Genomic DNA, 25387 nt, shown 5'->3' on the forward strand with positions numbered 1-25387 from the left:
CGACACAAAGAGTCGGAGAAGGCAAGGCCGTAAAAAGTGCAAAAGTGGAGGGGAAAACATGGAACTAACAATGACAGAGGTTAGCGTCTGACCGTTGAAATTCCACTGTGTTCTAAACAAAAAGCAAAATAAAAAAAAACAAGGCACACGTCAAGCAGTGATTTAAATGTATAAGGGATGTTTTTTACTTCATTGCACTCCTTGATGAAGAATGAAAGCATACCTATCCCAAATGGTTCATCGAAAATGACAAAACACATCTTTTTCAGTATTGTTTTGAATGTGTTCATAGTGTGTGTGTGTGTGTGTGTGTGTGTGGGAGTGTTTAGAATTCTGGCTAACTTCTCAAAGTTAGTCATGACTTCTGTCCTCAGCGTTGCAGTGTGGGAAGATGCCATAACTCCTTTTGTTTTGATCCCATTTCACTGGTTTCTATATTTCAATGGAGGATTCCGTGGTGGAAACTGTGGTTGCAGAAGTGCTGATTGAAGCCTTTATTGAAATCTCCGTCATACTGAATGAAGAAAAGTGTGAAATGTGAGGTAGCAGGTGCCTGAGAGGCTCATTGAATCTCGACTCTCATTTCTAGCAAAGAGAGACTGAGGGAGAAGATGAAGTGAATCACTCACGGGTTTTTCTTTGTGGTTATTTGGCAGACCTGAAGCTAGAAGAATATTTTGGCACATGAAACATGTTTAATATGGCATTCATGGACAAAGTACAAAGTGTATGTATTGATGAGAGGAGGCACACAACAAGAAAAACAATTATTAGTAAGTAAATAGTGTGTTCCGACAATACTTTTATTGTTGGTTTTGCACTGTCATGGCCAAAAGCTTTGAGAATGACACAAGTGCTGGTTTTCACAAAGTTTGCTGGTTCCGTGTTCTTAGATCTTTTTGTCAGATGGTTACTATGTTGTTCCTCAAACCACTTCATTATCACTTTTGCCTTTGGAAAAGGCATTGTTTAGATTGTTTGTTTGGGAGAAGCTACTTTCGGAGGTACCATTCTTGACTGATGGCTGTATTCTTTGGCAATGCAGTGAGTGAGCCCACTCACTTGGCTGAGAAGCAACGCGGCACATGAATGGCTGCAGGATGGTTGACTATTGACATGACACAGGACTGATGGTAGCACTCACCTTTTCTGGACAAGCTTTTTGTGGATGCCCCAAACAAACAGAAAGGGGATTCATCACAGAAAATCACGTTATCCCATTCATCAGCAGTCCAATCCCTGTACCTTTTGCAGAATACCAGTTTGTCCCTGATGTTTTTCCTGGAAAGCAGTAGCTTCTTTGCACCTTTCTAGACACCAGGCCACCTCCCAAGAGACTTCACCTCACTCTGCGTACACCTGCCTGATGCATGCTGGACTTTCTTGGGTGCCTGCATGCCTTCTTCACAATAATTGAACCTCTCATCTTGAAGTTCTTATGATCTGATAAATGGTTGGTTTAGGTGCTTTACCAGCAGCAATATCCTTGCCTGTGAAGGCCTTTTTGTGCTAAGCAATGATGACTGCACGTTTCCTTGCAGTTAACCATAGTTAACATAGCACCACTCCCCTTTTTAAAGCTTTCAGTCTGTTATTCTCACTCAATGCGGATGATATGTTAACCAGAGAATCACTAGCATAATGTCAGCTGGTCCTTTTGTGGCAGGGCTGAAATGCATGTGAAAAGTTTTTGGGATTACGTTCACTTTCATGACAAAGACAGACAATTGCAATTAATTACCATTCATCTTATCACTCTTCATAACATTCTGGAGTCTATGCAAATTGGCATCATAAAAACAGAGGCAGCAGGCTTTGTGAAAATTAATATTTGTGTCATTGTCAAACCTTTTGGCCATGACTGTATCGTGCACAGATGTGTATTGCAGTATATCCTCTGACAAACTCTGCAGTAAATTGCATGAGTGCACTGAAGAGGAGCGCTGAAAGATGTCAGGAGGCTAAGTGATGGTTGAGTCAAGAGAAGCCTGATATATAGATTGGTTTTCTTTATGTTCTTTCAATCGTTATTCTGCCATAAAGGCAGATGGGTAACAACACACAACCAGTCAAGCCAGGTTTGGGGAGATTTCTCAATTTACTAATATATAAGTAATACCTTCCGATAACAGACTATAATATGTTACACTAGCTTTTAATATGGGCTCCCATAACATACTGTTGAAATAGTTGAGCCATTCAGAGGTAAAACCCTGGAAATAGAATATGTTCCAAACATACAGCAGACGACCAAAAGCTTTTCTTTGCTTACTCTTCCACACTACCAAGTATGATGAGCATGTGGCTGCAATGTCAGCACACAATGTGTGCAAACAGTACCAAAAGGGAACAATGTGTGCTCTAAAGATGAGAGAGATGGAAGCAAAAACCTGATGATGTCAGAGGGGGCTCTAAATGGCTTAAACATTATGAAAGTATCAGGTTAGATGTCATCATCTGACTCTCTCATGCTGATTTGGAAAGCCATGGAAATGATAATAATAATAATAATAATAATAATAATAATAATGGATTAGATTTTATATAGCGCTTTTCAAGGAACCCAAAGTGCTTCACAATGAAGTGAACCCATTATTCATTCACTGCTCAGTCACCACCAAACATTCATTGACATTCATACACCAACAGCACAGGAGGCAAGATGGGGGAAATGTGTTGCCCAAGGAAACAACAGTAACTGGGTGGCGGGAAGAAGGGTCGAGCCACTAACCTTTTGGTTGCTGGACGACCTGCTTTGCCACCTAAGCCAATGCGGCCAGAAGTATGTGTGTAAATGCTAACCGCTAAGTGAGTGATATTATAACAACAAATTGGCAGCTGTAACAAACGTTTATCTATAATCTTGTGCTGTTGGACATTCTCAAGGGAAAACTAGAATTGACCTTTTCGTGCCCTCATTTTCCCTTATTTTTTGAAAATACAGAAAAATTATGAAAAATGCATTAACAGTAGCGCTGCAACTACTGATAATTTTTTCATTCGATTTAATCTGAAGCTTGTTTCGATTAACTGGGTAATCGGTTAGGTCCTGGGTGGACCAAATCAATATGAACCAAACACAAAGAGCTAGTGGTTTAGTCTGCAACATGAGAAAAGAAAAGAGGCAAACATCAATCATTCTTTTCAGTATATCAGTCAAAGCTGATGTACAGAGGTATATCAGCAGTTTAAATTAAACTTTTTATTATTAAGGCAGGAAAAAAATCAAAATTTATATGGTCCTGTGTGAAAAAGTGATTGCCCTCCTGTTAAAACATAACTTAAATGAGATGAATTGAGGTCTATTAGTCTTGAAATGGTTTTAAAGCCATTTCTAAAGCTTTGGGACTCCAGCGAACCACAGTGAGAGCCATTATCCACAAATGGCGACAACATGGAACCGTGGTGAACCTACCCAGGAGTGACCGGCCAACCAAAATTGTCCCAAGAGCACAGCGACGACTCATTCAAGAGGTCACAAAAGACCCCACAATAACATCAAAAGAACTGTAGGCCTCATTTGCCTCAGTTATGGTCAGTGTTTTATGACTCTACCATAAGAAAGACAATGGGCAAAAACAGCCTGCATGGGACAGTTTCAAGACAAAAACGCCTGCTTGATGATCCCCAAGATCTTTGGGAAAATACTCTGTGGTCTGACGAGACAAAAGTAAATTTTTTGGAAGGTGTGTGTACCATTACATATGGTCTAGAAGTAATGCCGCATTTCTGAAAAAGAACTTCATACCAACTGTAAAATATGGCGGTTGTAGTGTGATGGTCTGGGGATGTTTTGCTGCTTCAGGCCCTGGAAGACTTGCTGTGATAAATTCTGCTGTCTACCAACAAATCCTTAAGGAGAATGTCCGGCCATCTGTTTGTGACCTCAAGCTGAAACCAACTTGGGTTCTGCAGCAGGACAGTGATCCAAAACACACCAGCAAGTCCACCTCTGAAAGGCTGAAGAAAAACAAAATGAAGAATTTGGAGTGGCCCAGTCAAAAGTCCTGACCTGAATCCTATTGAGATGCTGTGGCATGACCTTAAAAAGGCTGTTCATGCTCGAAAACCCTCCAATGTGGCTCAATGACAAGACCTCTGCAGAGATAAGTGGGCCAAAATTTCTCCACAGCGCCGTAAGAAACTCATTGCAAGTTTTGCGTGATTGCAGTAGCTGCTGCTAAGGGTGGCCCAACCAGTTATTAGGTTTAGGGGGCAATCACTTTTAGTTTTGGATTCTATTTTCTCCCTTAAAGTTTCATTTAAAAACTGCATTCTGTGTTCTTTTGTGTTGTCATTAAAAAAAACACTTTTTCACACCACTGTATGTGAATATGTTGTTTTGCCTAAAACATAAATAGGTCTGCTTTAAAGGATGACTAAGGAAATAAAAAAAAACACATTTGCATATCTCAACATCTGAAATCAAAGGATATTTACATTTTTAAATCAAAAAGCGATTACTTGAATACCAAAATAGTTGTTGATCAATAGAATAATCGATTAATCATTGATTAATTGTCGCAGCTCTAGTTGACATGTATGCTTGGTACAGTGTTCTTTGGGCTTGCAAGCCTCACTTTGACTAATTTGTGATATTATGAATCAGTCTCTCTCTCATTTGACCAGAAGACATTTGGCTTTTCCATGTGGGCAGCTCCAAATTCAACGCATTATGATGACTTGTGATGTATATCCTCAGTGGATTGGAAGAACCTACCTATTTTTTGGGGCCTTAAGTTACAGTACCAATAATTGCAGTAAATAAAATAGAATTTATTAGCAAAAAAACATTGCTAAAGTGTGATCAAAGCCTCTACCGTAAATGGCAGCAGCTGTACCATTACACCAGTGAGTGAATTCTGACATTTTATTGTCTTATGAGAGCGATGTCAGATTACTCGTGTCCTTTTTTTTCCCCGTCGCCTGCCTCGGGCTGGCTTGGTGCTCCGTGCCTCACGCCAGCGTTGTGCCTCCTTCACGCAAAATGGTGCTTACCATGGATCGTGGGGCCCTGTAGCCACAGTGCGTGTTCTGAGTTCTGCGTAATAGAAGTGTATTCCAGGCGTCCAGCCCGTGTGAGATTAAAAGACACAATATATTTGTTGTATTGGTTATGTACATCATAATACAAACAGAACATTTGGAAATAACCAACAAAAGTTAGGAAATTTGCTGTAATGCAGTGATGTATCATGAGGTAAACGTTCCGGAAGACAAACCTTTCCACATAGTCTTCAATAATTCACCGTATTAAAACAGAAATGACAGCAAAGGTTTACAAACTATTGAATCAATTCTTTTCAATCACACATGTGTACCCTGTGGAGGCAGAGGGTACAGATGACATAATTATTATATGTACTCTATTGTACGTCTTCTTCACTTTGACTCACTTCTTACAGCTAGTGCCACTACTTGTGTTCTGTGGCGTCTCTCCCCAAGTCCTATGAAAAGCAGGATCTTAAGGAAAGAAAAATAAAATAATAAAGAGGCCGCTTGACACACATTATCACACGTGTTTGAGAGTAAAAGGCTTAATATTTTAGGATCTGGAGCTTGTTAAAAAGTCCACCCCTGGGACATCTTCAGGCCATTTGCATTTATAATATCCTTGAATAAAATTATTAATATCAAAATGAGATTTGCAATGACCCTTTAAACCAGCCAAATCACACTGAATGAAACAAGCCATCCAATGGCAATTAGGATAATGAGATAGAATTCATTTTTATAGGACAATGTAATTACTTTTTAATTTTTTTTGCAGCCAGCCCCTCCAGAAGACTTTTTGGAATTGTAATAAGATCTCTAGTACACGTTTTTTCAAACTTGAGCTTAACTAGTCCCTCTTTAGCGTGTAGCAATACAAATAGAAAATTGCTGCTAGAGATGGGCGATACTGCAAATTTTTTTTATCGATCCGATACCAATAAATACGGCGGATCCCTGCACTTCTCAGTCTCCCGAAGTTGGTAATATTTTATAGATATGTGGTAATACAGGTAAAATGTACAGCACACGTGTGCCACTGTTAGAAAAAGCCTACAATTTGGCCATGTTAATGAGATTTCACACTTTGTTCAGCGGTCCTTGAACGCTATAATAGCGTTATAATCTGAATAGAACACGCAAAATGGATTTTAGGGAAAAAAAAATTTTATCCACAAATTTATTTAATAACAAAAAAACCTTTGTTTTTTGTCATGAATCTGTTCCAAACGGTCAGTCAAAAACTGAAACCAAAAAAAACGAAGTCATTTTTTTCCATAGGTTATAATGTACAGTATATCCAGTTCATCTGATCCAGACACCCAGAAATATGAACAAAAACACATTTTTCATGAGCTGAAGTCAAAGATCTAAAACTTTTTTCAATGTACACACAAATCTATCTAAATCTGTGTTAGTGAGTAATTCATCCACCTCACGTGTGTGGCATATAAAGATGCTGATTAGCCAGCATGATTAATGCACAGGTTAATGCACAGCCCGAGGTTGGCATCCCAGACATGCTCAGTGGTTGACATGTCCGGAGAATATGCTAAAAATATTCTCCAAAAAGTCAGCAAACTTGCAGTAACGCAGTGATGTCACATGTCAAATGCTGGATGGATAATGAGTGAGTGGAGTGCAGTGTAAGTGCAGATTAACAGGGGACAGAGGCTGGAGGGGCTACTTTGAACTTTGAAAGCATATTTTTCCAGAAATTGTTGGTTGAATTCCAAATTTCTTGACTGCATCTGCATTGGACTATAAATGTGGCGCTGTATTCTTCCTGAGGTCGAACAGACGTGTTTAAGAATAATGATTTAGATGTGGCTTATTTAAGAGAGTGGTAGGATTGGCAATGGGTCAGAGCTTGGACTGCTCTATTCCCCTCCTTTGTGATTGTTTACAGTATACGTGGACTTATTTATATGACATTACCTCGCTCTGCAGGCTCTCAATGTGTGTGATGACTCAGTGTGGTGGACTTCCACATCGTCTCACATTTCCATGTGTCAGAGGCCTCAGGAGGGGTCTCTACCAAGAAGGAGGTGATGTCAGGCGGAAAAGGAAAGCTCAGAAAAAACAATAAGAGCGAATGGATTTTTGACATTCACTTGCGGCATCAGACTCTGCAGCACACAGCCGTGCAGATGAAAAACAGCTTGGCGACCACGATCCAGTTTAATTGGGTGGAGTCGTGGACATTTCCCACAGTAGGAATGTGAGTGATACCAACCGGCATGTGCAGTTTCAGCAACAGACTCTCATTCCCTTAAGTAAACTTCTGCAATCACTCTCACAAAAATGGATCTCCTGGCAAAGGAGCAGAGCTCGCTTCTGGTAGAGTAAAATATACTGACGATGTGGTGTCCAAACCTTTTCCAGCGAGGTCCACATACTGAAAAGTGAACGGATGCAAGGGTCACTTTGATATTTTGTAAAGCAACACATGCAGATATGCTGAGAAGCTATATACTGTATGTGTCAAGAAAGAAACTGCATCTCAGCCTTGTGATATCAATGAAAAAGTTTTATTGTAAGTATTAAGTATTATTAGTATGAACTTTGGTGTTTGCTCTTTTTTTCCCCCCATTTTTGCTGTAGTTTTTTTCTGTAAATTTTCCAAATATCAGGGGTCGGCAACCCACTTTAGGAAACCCTAAAAAAACACCACTGATTTCTTTTAATTGCAGCGTATTACATGTACAAAACTGGACTAAATTGTCATTTTGATTAGAATACTGGTTGGAAGGACAACAATAAACAGAAATGTTGCTGCCAAAAGTTCACAAAGCAACTGATTAATCAGAGTGAGCACTTTTATAGCAGAGAGGCTCTTGATTTTGTTAACGCAGGAACAAGTTTACTGCAGCAGTTCAGTGACAGCTGCTGTGTCAGGGATGGAATACAGTCGCTTTCTTGAGGGAATTTGACGCATTATAACTTTTGGAGCACTTGGAGCGAAACCAGCTGACTCCACTGAACCAGGGCATCTGTACTCCACGTTGTTTCTTTCTGAAGTTTGCATTACTGCTCTCAGGCTCAATATAAGGAGCAGATTGTAAAATGTGCTGAATATTTGATAAAATGATGTTATCCGGATGCTTATTTTGCAGCCTCTGTGTTATATGCCACGTTTTGCTCAACTTCATTTGATTCAAAAGGTGTTTGCCAGTGTGGATATTGAGATACAATGCCAGTGAAGATACACTTCACGGTATTTTCATCTATTTCCTGTGTGGTTGTCATTCTGTGAGTGTTATATATTATAATTCTTCTGCTAGCCCTGACTATTTAATTGGTTATATTGACAATACTGTTGTTTCCCTGTGACATACTGTATATGTCAATATACCGCTGGAATGTCAAGAAGGTGTTGCAGTCATAAATATGCTTGAGGTGTTTATCCGCCTTTTGTACCATTTAAGGTTATTAGAGGTGATTTACATTGACTGATGCCTGGATTATGACTTAGTATTTGTAGTTTGAGTTTTAGCAACACTCTCAAAGATTCACAAGTCTCACAAGTCTTTTTACTGAATTGGGTCTTACCACTGCTACCACTAGCTAAATTAAAAATGGAAACCAGGTAACATCATTGTTAATTGTGCAACTGTTACTCAGATCAACTTTCCTATTCCTGCTCTAGCTGGGTGCTCGACGAAGACTCGAGTTTCAATGACTTATGGGTACTCGACGAAGACTCGAGTTTCACTGGCTCATGGGTACTCGATGAAGACTCGACTTTCAATGACTTATGGGTACTCGACAAAGACGTGAGTTTCACTGACTCACAGGTGCTCAACTGAGACTCGACATTCACTGATTTACGGGTACTCAACGAAGACGCGAGTTTCACTGACTCACGGGTGTTCAACTAAGACTCGAGTTTCACTGATTTATGGGTACTCAATGAAGACTCAAGTTTCACTGCCACATGGGTGCTTGTCAAGTATCCACAGCTGGGCTGCCGATAGATGGATAGATGTGTGTGTGCTCTGTGATGGGTGACTCTGGGGTGCAAAGACTTGTTGTGTATGTGCAAGTCTCTGCACATGCGCTGTGTGACGAGTGGCCCAATTCCCTTTCATGAGTGACTCATAAGAATCGAGTTTCCCGTCACTAGTACTCTGGACCGGATGAAAAATGAATCAAAAGATGCTTGGTGCGTATTTGGGAGCTGTCGCTGGTATTTTTGTCATCTGACCAAAGCCCGCACTGTATGTAAAGTAAGGCCATGACAAATTATATAACGTAACTCAAATATTCCAAACCAAAACCTTCTGCTGAGTTGAATATGTTGGTTATTTACATATTCAGCTTTTTCTACCAGCTAAATTTTCACAAATAGCTTCTATAATATCTTCAAGGAGTGCTGTTAGGTGCTTTCTCACAGATTATGTTGGCCCTAAATGTTTTTGGCTGTCACACTCTTTTGTTCGTTTGGGTAAATTACAGATTCAAATATAGGGTGGACAAAAGACGGAGCTTTTATGTTAATTAGGGATGGACATTTAACCAAAATTACTCTTGATGATCACTCTTGTTTTGCCAGCCATTTATCCAATGCCCTGTCTGCACAGACGTCCTTGCCATTATCTCATTTTCTTGTCATTTAAAAGTGTTCCCCGTGTTTTAGAGGCATTTGAAGGCCCATTAAAAATACAACCCAAAGCAGAGATACAGTACATTGACAATTTGCTGTGGTCTATCACGTTGCAGGAAGAACTGAGGTTTACAGAAGAGCAGGACAACCTGTAGGTTATTACTGGAATGATGCTATCTACATTACAGTGTGTGGTTTTTGAAAAGTGAAATTGCTTGTGTTTGATTTTGTGTGGGCTTCCAACACGCTTTGTCTACTTGGTCTGTAGGCTGTGGACAGCTTGCCTCACCTCATGCTGTACAAATATAATCGGTAGAGTCTTTCAAACAGCCTCTCATTCCACTCCAGTGCACTCATTTGCAATGCTTGATCAAGCACCGCAGTAATTCACAGTACTTTTAATGACGTGTAGCTTTAAGTGAGTGTAAAAGTCTTGTAAAGTATCGATGTGTATCTAAACAAAAAATTCATACTTCACTGTGAAATCATTTTAATTAGCCATTAAATGAAGGGCAGTCTACTGTTGGCTTCATGCATTCATTGCTTCATTATTGTTCAAGGACATTTTCACACATGCAGCAACATGATTTGTTTACATAAATGACAAACACACAAACGGCATGTGCACGCTGCCTACATATATTTACCGCACAATTAAATGTTCTTGGCCATTTGCTGACTTTAATATATTTTAATTACATGAGAAACATTGACTAGATGCACATGTTCACAATGTTGTTGATTCTGTGTGCTAAATAGTTTGAAGGAATGCAGGAATACAAGGAAAGGAATACAGCTTATTTCTATGACGAGGGCAAATATTTGTATAATTGCTCTTGGAAATTTTGCGGGAAACATATACTGCGGTATGTCAGTTTTCGTTATTAATTTGTTGCATAAAGTCCGATGAAAACAGAAACATAAGAAATATAAAGTCATAAATATGCTTGAGGTGTTTATCCGCCTTTTGTACCATTTACGGTCTATTAGAGATGATTTACTTTGACTGATGTCTGGATTATGACTTATTTGTATTTGTAGGAGATGCGGTACATGTAAATTACTTTGACTATGCAGCTGGCTGTCAGAGTTTTGAAGATTGCAGTGCATTTCAAACAGTTGTGGTGCACTAAGGAAGACAGTTGATTGCTGAGTATTAAAATTCAGGTTCATGATGGGTGATGTATAGCCATAAATAGTAGCGTTGCATAACTATGAATTGACTTTTTTTTTGCATTTTTGTAACAGTATTCTTACATATATCATGTACAATAAAAAAAAAGTAGTGATACCATTATAACGACCCACTTTTTCAAGGCTTGTTTTTGGGAACAAGTTTTCAACATCGGGTAGAGCAGATGTAACCTACCTGGTCCAGCCGTCCCTCGTTACGCCCAGTCTCTAACCAGGGTCCACATAGTCGAGAGCGCTAGCCATCGAGCTACTGTAATGTTAGGTGAGACACACAAGCACCAGACTTGATCACTAGAACAACAGGCTTTTATTACAGATTTGAACTATCTCACAACGGGCACAGTAATCCCTAAAAAGGGCTACTGTTCCAGCCGTATTCCACGGCAAGCTAAAACTCAACTTTGAACTCACGACGTCCATTCGTGTCCGCTCCCCCACTCAGCTCCCCTTACACCGGAACACATTTACAGCAACATACTCAAGGACGAGTCTTATTTATATCTTAAATTTCTTATTTTCTCTTATTATGTCTACTGTATTGAGTAACACTATTGTAAAGGTGGCTATAGGGGTGCTATTTCATATCTAGAGGGCTCTAATAATGTTTAAAAACATATTTAGAAGATCATAAACAGGTTTTCTGTGCTCAAACTACGAATATATTCCATTTATAAGTAAGGAATCCAATTCCCCATCAGACATCAAGCGAGTTAACATGTTAAATAACACATACTAATCCAATTACAGATATTCAGTCGCTGCAGCGGATACGCTGTTTGTAGCCCCTGTGAAAAAGCCACAACAATCTCCTCCTCCTCACCCACGCTAACAATATTGCGCTGCACTGCGTTCTTAGAAATTGTGCTTTCATGCTCTCGAACCGACACTTTTATCGGAAGGAACATATGCTTAACCTTTTCAGTTGACCCAAAAGGTTGCCTGGTTAAATGCTGCCAGACAAAAGCTGTGTGCAGTATGTATGTGTCTGTAGGATGTGCATAATCTTTGATGCAAAAGCAGTCACATGTGAGACTAAATGCATGCAAATGCATTCATTTGTTGCATTACACAAGTATACGGTATGATATATAGCTACACTCTCCCCAGACTTTATACTTTCTATAGAGTACCAGGTGTCTATAAGACATTCATTACACTCTGACATCCCTCCTTGCATCCCAGCACGTATGTAGTCTGGTGCTGTGTGGTGTGCATCACAAAATATACAGCGGTGTACATTAATTTAAAATCAGGATAACCTTTCTCACTTTAAAAAAATATTAATATTAATGTATATAAAAAAATAATCAAACTCACAGTCCATAAAAATTTTGGGTTCATTGGAGATTTGCAGCACCTTTTTACAAAAAAGTACCGCAAAGTATGCTGGCAACCAGCATCACTCAACCAAGACCGAGCTGTTGATTAATTGGATTGGATTAATCATCTATTCAAATTTTTGCAGCGCTAATAACAACACAGATAGAATTTTCTTCAAGGTTTTGATGAATTCATTCAATGATCTTCATCTTGAATACTGCAAGTGGTTTACACTTGATAAAAGATGTCAAGCCTGCAACCAAAATATTATATATATAATTAATAAAATATAAATGTAATTTTCTGACACACACTTTGGTAAAACAAAAAAAAGAGGATAGTTTAATTATCCTCAGTGTTTGCCACTATAGCTGTTCTGTGTACATTTGGCTGGCGGTAGAGACATGGGCGCTGGTTTCTATTTATAGCAGCAGAGGTCTAGACCGTCGCTGCAGCTCAACGCTGTTTGGAGAGAGATAGAGGGAGAATGGTGGGTGGCATCAGGTGATATTAGTGTGCTGGGGTTAGGATTTATGGGCTGGGTTATCGAATAGAACATCAGGCTTGTGTGCATAAAGGTTGTGTGGATGGGGGAGAGGCGCCAACAACACAACACAGAAAGAAAGACAGGTTCCGGCTGGTGAGTTGATGTAATGCAGCCTCTGGCAGCCATAACACAGGTCCTTTGCTGCAGGTCAACCGCAGCTTCATGGCTGAGACCATTTTGCACATCTTGGAAACCGTACCAGCATCAATGTACATTTTGTTGTACGTACAGGCTACAAACCTAAAAAAACAGGGGTTCAGGACTATTCATCCTAAAGGCACCAAGCAAGTGGTTTTCTGAGACATAGACTGATAAATAGATGGAGGGTGGGAGTGTGAAGCTGGCTTTACAAATACTGATGCAGTGAAAAAGGAAGAAAAAAGAGTTTTGTAGCATTGGCCTTGCAATATGTATGAGCTGCTCTGGGAATCATCAGAGTAAATGTACTCCTTATCCACTTCTTGGTGCTCTTGTCTGTATGTACATGTGGGGGTGTCTGTTCTGTTTCCCAGCAACAGTGCACTCCAGTGGGGTCAGAGCACCTAAAGGGGTCTGGCGGAAAGTCCCAGAGGATGAGTGTATGCGTATGTGTGTGTCTGCCAAGATTGACATATGTGTACATGAATGGCTCTCTGCTGTGTGTGTTTTGAATTTGGCCACTTCAGTGAAGCAATCTAATTTTTTTGAATGGCTATTCTTTCCTGATATTTAAATCTCTGCAGCTTTGGATTCTTTGCACACAAATACTTGCTCAAATATTCCAAATTCTCTGAGAAATTGGATATGAATGAAGAAAAAATATTTCACATCACATCATCAGTGTTGGCAGTTTTTCCAGGGAGCTTCCTTGGGCTCGTCTCCCTAAGAAGTGTCTCGCAAATCAGGCTCTCGAGTGGCTCCTCAGATTTGTTTTTTGGCTGCTTAAATGTATTTCCAAAATGTGTGTACAATTAATTACTAATCTCGTTTATCGCGATTAATTGGTTCTGGACCCGACTGTGAGAAGTGAATTTCCGTGAATGGAAATAAATTGAATATTTTTGTAGTTACAGTATGGAAAACCTGTTTACAACCTTCTAAATACGATTTTGAGCATTATTAGAGCTCTCTAGACATGAAATAACACCCGATTGTCACCTTTACACCCCAATACCCAATATAGTAGATATAATAAGAGAAAATAAAGACACAAATAAGACTTAATTTAGACTAACATAAGGGTCCGGTGCAATGTGCTTTGGGTGGTGGTCGAGAGCGGGCGCCTGGGCAATCTGGTTCTTGGCCCATGGAATGTCACTTCTCTGGTGGGGAAGCTTGTGCGAGAGTTTGAGACATTCTGACTAGACGTGGTCAGACTCACCTCGACCCACAGTTGGGGTTCTGGTACCAAACTCCTCGAGAGGGGCTGGACCTTCTACCCTGGAATTGCTGCAGAGGAGATCCGGGGAGCTGGCTTATTCATCCACATTCATGGCTTGGTACCTTTGTGTTGGAGTCATCCAGTGAAAGAGAGGGTCACTTCCACATGGCTTCGGGTGGGGAAAGGGTCCTGACTGTTGTTTGTGCGTACGGCAGTTCAGAGTACCCAGTCTTCTTGGAGTTTATCAGAGGGTTGCTGGAGAGCAACCCAGCTGGTGATTCTGTCGTTCTACTGGGAGACTTCAACGCACATTTGGCAATGGGGGTGTGATTGGGAGGAACGACCTCCCCGATCTGAACCCGTGCAGTGTGATGTTATTGGACTTCTGTGCAAATGACAGCTTGTCCATAATGAACACCATGTTCGAGCATAAGGATGACCACAAGTGCACCTGGCACCACTAGGTGCACGAGGCCGCAGGTATATGATTGACTTTGTAGTTGTATCATCAGACCTGCGTCCACATGTTCTGGATGCACGGGTGAAGAGAGGGGCTGAGCTGTCAACTGATCACCACCTGATGATGTATTGGATTAGAGGATGTTTTAGAGGATAGAGGATGCCAGACAGACCTGGGAGACCCAAAGATGTAGTGAGGGAGTGCTAGGAACTGCCAGGGTCTCCCACCTCACCTGCGGCAGAGCTTCACCTGCATCCCTGGGAGGATGAGGATATAGAGTCCGAATGGGCCATATTCCGTGCCTCCATTGCTCATGCAACCAATCGGATGGCGGCAAGCCCTGAACGCGATGGTGGACACCAGAGGTCAGGGCTGCCATCAAGCTGAAGAAGGATCGAGCATGGATGGCTTGTGGGGCTCCTGCAGCCTCTCACAGGTACCAGCAGGCCAAGCGGCACGTGGCTTCAGTGGTTGTCGAGGCAAAGACCCGGGTGTGGGAAGAGTTCAGTGAGGCCACGGAGCATGATTTATGGACGGCTTTGGTTCTGGCAAACCATCCGACACCTCAGAAAGGGGAAGCAGTGCCAGGTCCACACCGTTTACAGTGGGGATAGAAGCCTGCTGATCTCGACCAAGGATATAGTTGGCCGGTGGAAGGAATACTTTGAGGTCCTTCTCAATCCCACTGACATACCTTCCATAGAGGAAGCAGAGTCGAAGGATACGATCGCGGACAGTTCCATCACCGTGGCTGAGGTATCTGGGGTGGTCAAAACGCTCCCCAGTGGCAAAGCTCCGGGAGTGGACGAGTTTCACCCTGAGTTCCTTAAGGCTCTGGTTGTTGAGGGACTGTCTTGGCTGACACGTCTCTTCAACATTGCGTGGAAGTCGGGAACAGTACATCTGGCTTGGCAGACCGGGGTGCTGGTTCCCCTTTTCAAGAAGGGTGACCGGAGGGTGTAGGGGGATCGTATTCAACCAAGAAACACTGAAGATTAATATATTATGTATATTATATATTTTTGAAAAAACCTGAAAGCATGAAGCCGCGAAATTCAGAGTGTGACATGACGAGGAATAATCTAACCATTCATTTCTATGCCGCTTATCAGGCTTCACGTACTGGTCGCCAGCCAATCGCAGGGCACATATAGACAACCATTCACACTCACATTCATACCTATGGACAATTTAGAGTCTCCCATTAACATAACTTGCATATTTTTGGAATGTGGGAGGAAACCGGAGTACCCGGAGAACAACATGCAGACTCCAAACAGAGATGCCCAAACGAAGATTCGAACCGAGCTCTTCCAGATCTTCTGACTGTGACTGAGGGATTAGTGTATAGCAGATGTTTTTATCAGTTATATTGCTTTATTTATGTGCTCAACATGGAACGGATTGCCACAAAGTAATTATGGACTACAGAATCAAATTAATTAATTAATTAGACAAAAAGGTCCAGTCTGATTGTGTGTATTATTTCTAAATTTCCAACTATTTATAGTGAAACAACACAAGAACAACAAAACATTACACAATGAAATATAAAGTTACATGTGCAAAACTATAGTAAAAGCAGCTTCCACGTAAGAGTTTTTGCTCGTCTTGAGTGAAGATTGCCATTCAGAAACCCAAAGTGCCTCAGCTTACATTTCCTGTTCCTCATTTTCCTCACCTTTCCAGCTTGCTTGTGCGCGTAATCCCTCCCTCCGTGTTCTGCTTAACGTCGTCACACACGGCACCACGCATTTTGACCAATCACGTGTGACTTAAACACAAAAAACGGCGGCTCGTTCACTTCAAAGAGCCGGCTCTTAGAGCCAACAGCCAGTAGCAGAAATTAAGTGAAAACATTCTTATCATTAAAATTCATTCCTAACAATGAACATAGATTTATCATGCAAAGAGGAATGTATGATTTGTATGGGAATGTGTGTGTGAAGCCAGCGCAGCAACAGCGCACATTTATACTCACACTACCCTCAGTACCCACACCCACACTACCCATTTTTTTCTGTTATTTCTCATTTTCCCCTGTCTAGTCTGATTGCCACGGAGTCATTTCATTCTGTTTGTCCACAGACGCTCATATTATCCTTCCCAACTCATGCCTGTGCATGCTTAATTACCGTTCAAAGGCCTCGGAGATGAGGTAGAGCGGTGGGGTTGCACAACCCTCTGTTTCTGTGAGCAAACAAACCACCCCCAGCTTTGTCGCAGATTCGATAGATAAAACGTATTATGATGGGCCACCTTACAATTGTTACACCTCAGACTGCACTTTGCACAGTTTCTACACGGGTAATGTCCATGCCTTCACACTCTTCCCTGCAGAGTAGATTACCATAAGTGAGGCACAACTGGGGAGTGTAACATGACTAATGGCAGACAGCTGAATCTCAAAGAAGACAGTGTTGTTTTGCCTTGGCAAGTCTAGTCAAATTACTGTTATGGCCAGTTCACACTCACTGTTGTCGAGAAGCTACTTTTGTTTTGCTGATCAGACATATTTTGTCGACTTTTTAGCAGAAAGCTGACCTTGTAAAGGTCTTTTTGTATCTGAATTTCAATCAGATGCCAGCTCATTAAAATTCAGCTACATCACCATTGTTGCCTTTCATGTAAATTATGTGTATAGAAGTTACAGTCCGTTCCAGGACCACAAGTGAACGGCAAAAAAATGCGAGGATGATACGGCCATAAAAATATCTATTTTTGACACTAGTGAAATTATAAACTGGATATAGCTGGATAATTAATATTGGTGCCGTCCGTCGCTTCATATCATTATCGTGCTGCATAGTGCAGTGTGTGACTCCGAGTGATTCCTTCTGAGGTGTGATATTAGATTGGAGGTATTGAAGGAAGACGCCTTACTACCCCCTCGCATAACCAGCGCTTTACACTCCATTGCAAATTGCATATATACAATCCAAAGGTGGAAATTGGAAAAAAAAATTCTAGACCGTTTGATGAGGTCTCACTCGCACACCAATATCAATATAGGCAGATCAAACTATACAGCTGTGATCCGATATCTCATTTCAATGTCAAAAAATGTTAGTCCGCCAATGTTATTGGATATCCCTCGTACATGCTTTAGAATTTGCCACAATTTGCAGAAGACAATCTACTTTTCACTATCACTATCTTGGTTTATCGATAAAAGCCATTGATTTTTGAATCAACCGTCACATTTTACATACCCAAGATAATTAATAATCAAGAAATAGAACTTTTTAAAAGTAAAAATAGAATATAACATCCATTTCAAAACAACATTTTATTTTATTCTGAAGTGGGAGGAAATGGACCTATATAGTTTGGGATATTCTGACATTGGGCAATACAAATATTAAATACATTACATTTTTACATTTTTCATTAAAAAAAAAATTAAATACCACTTTTGATGGCTTAAATATAGTTCTAAACACTTGTTACAAAGATATAAGCTGAAGGGAGACCATTTTACTTCAAACACTTTTATTATCAGAAATGATTTGGAGCAAGCAAAACATGAGCAGTTTGACCTGGGAAATAAAATAATGGGAAATAATGTATGAATGAAGACATTTACTATCACATGCCCTCTCAATACCAGAGTTGTTCTCACTATTGCCAATCGAACAGAGGTAGGCTGTAGTGCAAAAAGTACAGATTTTATGTAAACATCTCTTCTGTAATGGCTATGCCGATTAAATCAACTTTTGTCCGATTACCAATCATTCTCTAATCGCTATGATCGCTATGATCGGACGATTAAATTGCCCAGACAATTAATCGGTCGGGCCCTATTATTAATTTCTAAAAAACGCCATATTACCTGCATTTTTGTGTGAAAAATAAGCATTAACATCGGTGTCAATCAGCCAACTTCTGATTGATTACAGATTATTCTTTATCATTCTTTATGGTTAATTGCCTGGGTCCACTCATTCATTTCTACTGAAAACACCAAAGTACCTGCATTTTTTTAGTATAAAATAAATAGTCTTTCACTTGTACAGCGCTTTTCCACCTCTAAGGCACTCAAAGCGCTTTGACAGTGTTAGCACATTTACCTACTGATGACGCAGCATCACGAGCAACTGGGGGTTCAGTATCTTGTCCAGGGATACTTTGACATGATCACAGAAGGACGGAGGATCGAACCCTCCACCTTCAGATTGGGAGGTGATTAAATTGGCTGGCCGATTACGCGATCAAGCCCTATCATTCATTTGTAAGAAAATCACCATATTACCTGTGTTTTATGAGTGAAAAATAAGCATTAACTTTGGTGTCAACCTGCCAATTTTTGGCAGATTACCAATTATTCTCTAATGGCTATGCTGGACCAATCAAATTGGCCGGCGGATTGATCGGTCGGGCACTAGTTTTGGAGAATGTAGCAGCTATTACACCTTGTAGGACTCCTGAACCTGAACATACATTATGTTGGTAGAATATCCTATTCTGACACGAAAATGGGTACATCAGAGAACTTATTATATTCCGCCTTAATGTCAAAAGATTGAAGTGTTCCTGCAAAGAAGTGCAATCATGCTTTCAGACATGCAAGTGAGCTGCCTGTGAAAACACTTTCTTGGCTATTATTGGTGCTGACATACAGCCATGAGGCATTCATCCTGCTTTTTCGTTGAATTAAATGTCACACGTTTGCAAAATGAACATTTAACTTTCCTTCAAAATGGCAATGCTTCAATGAAGGCGCCACATGGTAGAATGTCACAGCCGGCAGAATCATTAAAGGATACAGACACTGAATAACCCCCACAACAATACGGAAGGTTTGTTGAAATGATCTTTTGTTTTTGTGTGTCTTGTGTCGCAGACGGTGCGCCATGGTTTCCCCTACCAGCCCACTGCTTTGGCCTTTGACCCTGTGCAGAAGATTCTGGCCATCGGCTCCAGATCAGGTGGTGTTCGGATGTATCCTTTCATCTGCTTGGCATGGAGAGACACTAGAAAACTGTTTGCAAGTATTTGAACAAAACAATGGCAAAGCAACATAATCCATCACAGATGGCACATTATCTCAGGTTGTGCTTTTGGGAGATGATATCTGAGTGTACCCAAGAATGCAAACACTAGAGGTGTCATGAGATATTCAGTTCACGAGACGAGACGATAAATGAGATTGGGTCTGCGAGAACGAGACAAGAATATAGCATTACTTATAAGAAAAGCATAACAAATAAATATAAAAAATATATGACAGTATTTTGGAATCTACTAATTTAATTTGTACTATGTTACACTCTTCTGCACTCTGAGCGCAGAGACAATGAAAACTGTATGACTGACAAAAGGGCTCGTTCCATTCATGCCGTTTTTCTATGGAACAAATGTGCCAAGGTGCTGAAACCAATGCACAGAGTGAACTCTCTTCCTGCCTGTTTGGAGCCATTATCTTCAATAGCCAATATCAAACGTTACCCTGTAGTGTGTGTGTATTCGTGTTTTTGGTTGTGTGTATTTTGCCTCATGGAGGGGTGGTACAAGAAGACAATAATTGGCCCAAATCAGTGGTCCATAATCAGAGTAGTAACACACAGCGTCAGTTATATTTCTTCTCTACTTGGTGTAAGGGCCAAACATCGGTTTGGCAAATCACTCCAATGCAAATAGTGAAGTCTGTGAGTTCTCTGTCATTCAACACATATCATTTCTCTGATTTTCAACTCTAAATGCAGTTTGCATAGCCAAAACCTGTCTACGCAATCTGAAACTGATCATTTAGGTATAAGTCCCGACACTAAAACTCAACTTACATTACGGTCTAGGAACGGAACCGTTTGTAACCAGAGGATCACCTGTATACATGTATGGCAATGATAGTTATTCAGTAAAACAATAATTTCCATTAGTACCATGGGGAACAACTATAGTATAACCGCACTGTGGTACATTTCCTTTGTAGATCGTCTGTGTATCAACCTTTCTTCCTCCGCCTCCTCCCATCCTTCTTTCCACCCTGTCATTTCTCGTTGCTTGGCTGTCATGCTTTACAACTGTCCCATCAACACACACCCACCACCCCACCCACCTTGGGTCAGCCGGTCACACAGAGAGAAAGATTCACCCTGTCAGTGTCAGTGGAACCTGAGATTACACTCTCATAAATACACAGTGTTCCATAGGGGACCCGAGGCAGAAGCAGCTAAGTATTATTGATGCTGCAGTTGTTATGCTGCTGGTCCTGCTGGGTTGGATGATGAACAGATAGCGTTTTCCTCTGCTCAGAGAGACGGTGGGTGCCATGTTGTTTGAACAATGTTGAGAAAGTGAATTCTAGAGTAGGAGCGTTGAAGTTGGGTTAGGATGTGTTTGGAGTTTTTGGACATAAAGCAGATACAGTGGTGCCAGGTTGGACAAATGTATTAATACGAATGAATTACCAGCAGGTAGTCAATACGGATACAGAGCTAACATTTCAACTTCTATGGCATTGATTGAAATCACGGAGGAAATGACTAACGCTATAGACCACAGAAAGTATGCAGTTTCAGTATTCATGGATCTTACAAAAGCCTTTGATACAATTAATCACAATATTTTAACAACAAAATTACAAAGGTACGGAATCAGAGGATTAGTTTTGAATTGGGTTAAAAGCTACCTAGCAAACAAGAAGCAATTTGTAAAGCTAGGAGAATACACAACTGCGAGTTTAAATACCACGTGTGGAGTACCCCAGGGGTCAATATTGGGTCCAAAACTCTTCAATTTGTATATCAACAACATTTGTAAAGTGACAAAGGACTTGAAGTTGGTATTATTTGCGGATGATACCACTGCCTTTTGTTCTGGGGAAAGCACACAAAAACTAATTAAAAAGGTCAAAGATGAAATGGTTATATTAAAGTCATGGTTTGTTAAAAACAGATTATCCGTGAACTTAAGTAAAACTAAAATAATGCTATTTGGAAATAGCAGAAAGGATACGTACGATCAAATACAAGTAGACGGAGTGGACATTGAAAGAGTGAAAGAAAATACATTTTTGGGGATCATAATAGATGAAAAAATGAGTTGGAAATCTCATATTAAAAATATACAACAAAAGGTGGCGAGAAATACTTCAATAGTCAATAAAGCAAAATTTGTTCTTGATCAAAAATCACTCCACACTCTTTACTGTTCTTTATTGTGTGGCGATATATACCCCAATAATTATAAAAGTAATCTTCACTCACTCAATGTACTGCAAAAAAGATCTGTGAGGTTAATTCACAGTGCCGCATATAGAGAACATACAAACCTCAACATAATTTTTACCTGTGGTGGACACCCTTGGCAAACAACAACCAGAAAGGGAAGGGATGGAGGAGTTTGGAGGCACGTTTGTCCGCACTTGCAGCCTCACCATGCCTAATGACGCTGTGTATGCCTGCAGCCTTAAATTCATCAACAGACTCATATGCTGCAGGCGTTTTCTTTGTTAGATCCGCATACAGCAACTTCGCCAATGACACAGTGTCTCCCGCTATAGCTGTTTTGTGTTGATCCACACCAGCAACAACTTCTCAACATCTTCGATGGTTTGTGGTCTCTCTTTTGGTAACACTGTTACCCCTTTCGCAACATTAGCTCACCTGATTACATTATTATTCTTCAGGATGGTATTTATTGTCGATTAGGGCTTCCGGTGCATCCTGGCGAGATTGGCAGCCCGGACGCCATTTTCAAACTTTGCGATGACTTCTTTCTTGAATTCAACAGTGGTCTTTGTAATGTTGCTGTCACTCGCAACCTTCTTTGGACTCATAGCGGCTTATTTAGAGTTTGTTAAAAAAATGCTGGGACAGGAGTCAACGCCGAGGGTCCATTGTTTGACCACTTGATTCCGGATGCCTTACATGTGCATTACAGGCTGTCGTAGTGAAGCGTGAACTAAGTATCGCAAGATTTCGTCCTGGGCGAGCGATCCAAGAAGGCTGCGTAAACAAACCAAGCACAACTACAACAGTGCCATATTGCACGCTAACAAGGTGGGTGAACGCACACCAAGGCAAAATGATGTTAACTGAAAAACGCGCTAACCGAGGTTAACGGAGGTACCACTGTATTTAGGAACGGACGGGGAAAGTGCCTGTTTTATATACAAAAGCAGATCATTCCACAGGGCCACCGCAGCATACAGTCATCTTGATTACATGATAAAGTCATCCAAATGAAGCAATGTGATACCCTCTTTTGTGCGTCTCTCAATCATTCCATCGTTTTCTTTGAAATACCGCTGCTTGGCTTGGGAAGCAAAAGTGAGATTGCAGCCGGTTGGAAGCCCTTGAGTGACTTAGCATTTGTATTGACATGCTGCACACATCTCACTGTGCTCTCATGAGAGCCCTCACTGATTCTCTTTCTCCATGCCCACACTTCTCTCTTTTACTGTTTCTGCCGTGCCCTCCATAGCCTTTTTCTACCCTTGATTTAAGCTCACATTTATTAAATTCACGGCTCCTCTATCCTTCACAGCCTTTACTCCCTCAGTGTCCTCTTGTCACTGTCATCCTATTTATTCCTGCAGTGCAGCAAAGTCAAGCACAAAATGGTGGAATTTGACAACAACAGACACCATATCTAAATCATTCATGTCATTTTTAACAAATAAAAGATGCTAGCGCTAAATTTGCAATATTTGTTCTACAATGGTACCTCGGTTTATGGTATTCATTTGAAAGGGTCCGACCAAAACCAAAACGTACAAAAAAAACGAGGCACTTTTTCCCATAGGACAAGGGTCTGCAATACGCGGCTCCTTTGTCCTTCTGCTGAGGCTCCAGCTGGTTTATGCTTCTGTGTAGTCACTATGCCATCTCTTCTGACGCCGTCAGGAGCCTTTTAAATTTCTGCGTCGGAATTAAGCTTGTCCTGTACAATTTTCCATGTTTGGGGCGGTGTTTTTCTGGTGAGTCAATTCAGTGAGAAACCATGATGCTGGTCAATTATTTTGCTTGTTAGCTTTGTCGCTAATGACCAATGGCAACTAAAGCGACATGGAGAGTGGTAATGGAAATGTAACTAACTGATGTGTTACGACACGTTTATTGCGAATGTTGATTTAAAATCAGTGGAGAAGGCTTGAGAAACATGACTAATTGTGAGGTGGAAACAACTGCGGCTCGTCACTCTGCCAGGAAGAGAGAAAATGATCGTGGCTAAATGCTAAAGCCGAATGATGCTAAAGCCGACCCCTGCCATAGGAAATAATGTAAATACAATTAATCCAACACCCAAATATAGTCATAAAAATACATTTTACACAGCATAATTCTAGTTTTATGTGCAGAAAACAATGTGAAATAATTATCAACGACGAATAGATGGAAGTTATTATTGAGTTGCTGGCACTCGCAACTTTCTTTGACTCCATGGCGGGTTATTTATCAGTTTATGTAGAAAGAAATGCACGTACCACTCCATTTCGTGGAACATTACAGTACATAGCAAATGGACAGGTTCATTATGTGCAATATTGTACAAAAACTGAGGCAAAATTTTCTATGAAAACTGCGGCGTACGAACACCAAAGTTTTGCGTTTGTTCACATGTTTTCTCTGTGCTTCCATCACCATGCTGCCCATAATAACACAAATGGTAGTCATTTCCTGGTCGTCTCCTCTCCACTTTTTACAAATCTGAAATAACAACCTTTTTTTCTTCCCCTTTTTAGTAGAAAATACATCGAGAGGTGCCATCTGGTAGCCTTAATATCCTCTCATGCCACTCTGCTCAAGTAGTAGTGTGGGAATGGTAAAAAGGCGCATTTCATACATTGCACTGTTGTCTTTCGTCTCGGTGTATTGCTTTCTTCATGCATTATCTGTTTTTTGTTGTTGTTTTTCTTCAGTCGTAATAGTTGAGTGTAATTTGTCATGCTACATGTGTGTTTGACAAGGTGTATATTTAGTAAACAACATTTTGTTCCTTCTGGCTTAAATTATATACAGTGGAACTTCAGTGAGCGTGTTTTTTTGGTTAACGTTGAAAATGTACGCCAAAATTTTGTGTCTGTTTGCATACATTTTCCAATTAGTGTACACTATGACGCGCGTATTGTCATGTTGTGAATTCACTGCGTGAGTCCAGCTGTGTTCTTAATGTTTCTTTTTGATGACAAAATGTCCCTGTTAGCGTCCTATTAACTTGCTAATACGTGGAAACAGGAACTAGAAATCAGCTCCATCGCCTGTCTATGACGTCATCAGTAGTTGACTGTAGTTCTTTGCTAACTAGCATAGTTACGCCACAAATCTCAAAAATGTTAACACAAAACATGTTTTTATGGTTTTACAATTATAGTTTTAAAACGACACAGAAAACAATCCTAAATGCATAAAATTATGAATGAAGGATAAATGAACATTTAAAGTAAATTTTACCTTCATTGAGGATGTGATATTTGGCAAAGACACGGTGTGGCAAGAAGATCGACACTGACACCACCTTCCTGTTTTTCCGTGAGTTATTTCTTGAATTCGAGTTGCTTATGTCGATCGTTGATGATTTCAAGCTGCATCAAGTCTTTGTGAGTCGTGTCTTCAATTTCCTTGTCGTCGAGATGATGTCCTATTCAATATTTGTCTAGTTCCTTGATGTTTTTTGACAAGTACTTTGGCTTATTTTTAACTTGAAGTAGATTTTGCAGTTAATAATAATAATGATAATAATGGATTAGACTTTATATAGCGCTTTTCAAGGCACTCGAAGCTCTTCACGGTGAAGTGAACCCACTATTCATTCACTCCCCAGTCACACACTGGAGGTGGTAATCTACATCTGTATCCACACCTGCCCTGGGATCGACCGATGGCTGCCAATTCACACCTACGGCCTCTCCTCTCCAACCACCACCAACCGCTCATTCACATTCACACACCAGTGTGTGCTTCC

The 25387-nt window shown here is 40.6% G+C and overlaps 1 protein-coding gene across 11 annotated transcripts in view; it reads left to right on the forward strand.

Annotated features, from left to right (window-relative positions):
• The window catches only part of stxbp5l (syntaxin binding protein 5L), a 165006-nt gene that overhangs the window by 3509 nt on the left and 136110 nt on the right, over window positions 1–25387 (forward strand). For all 11 annotated transcript variants that reach the window (XM_054788200.1, XM_054788203.1, XM_054788201.1 and 8 more), the window contains exon 2: window positions 19323–19420. In XM_054788200.1, the coding sequence (XP_054644175.1) occupies window positions 19323–19420 (98 nt within the window). The remainder of the gene's footprint in view (window positions 1–19322; window positions 19421–25387) is intronic.

This window comes from Dunckerocampus dactyliophorus, chromosome 9, assembly GCF_027744805.1.
Source record: "Dunckerocampus dactyliophorus isolate RoL2022-P2 chromosome 9, RoL_Ddac_1.1, whole genome shotgun sequence".
Lineage (NCBI taxonomy): Eukaryota > Metazoa > Chordata > Actinopteri > Syngnathiformes > Syngnathidae > Dunckerocampus > Dunckerocampus dactyliophorus.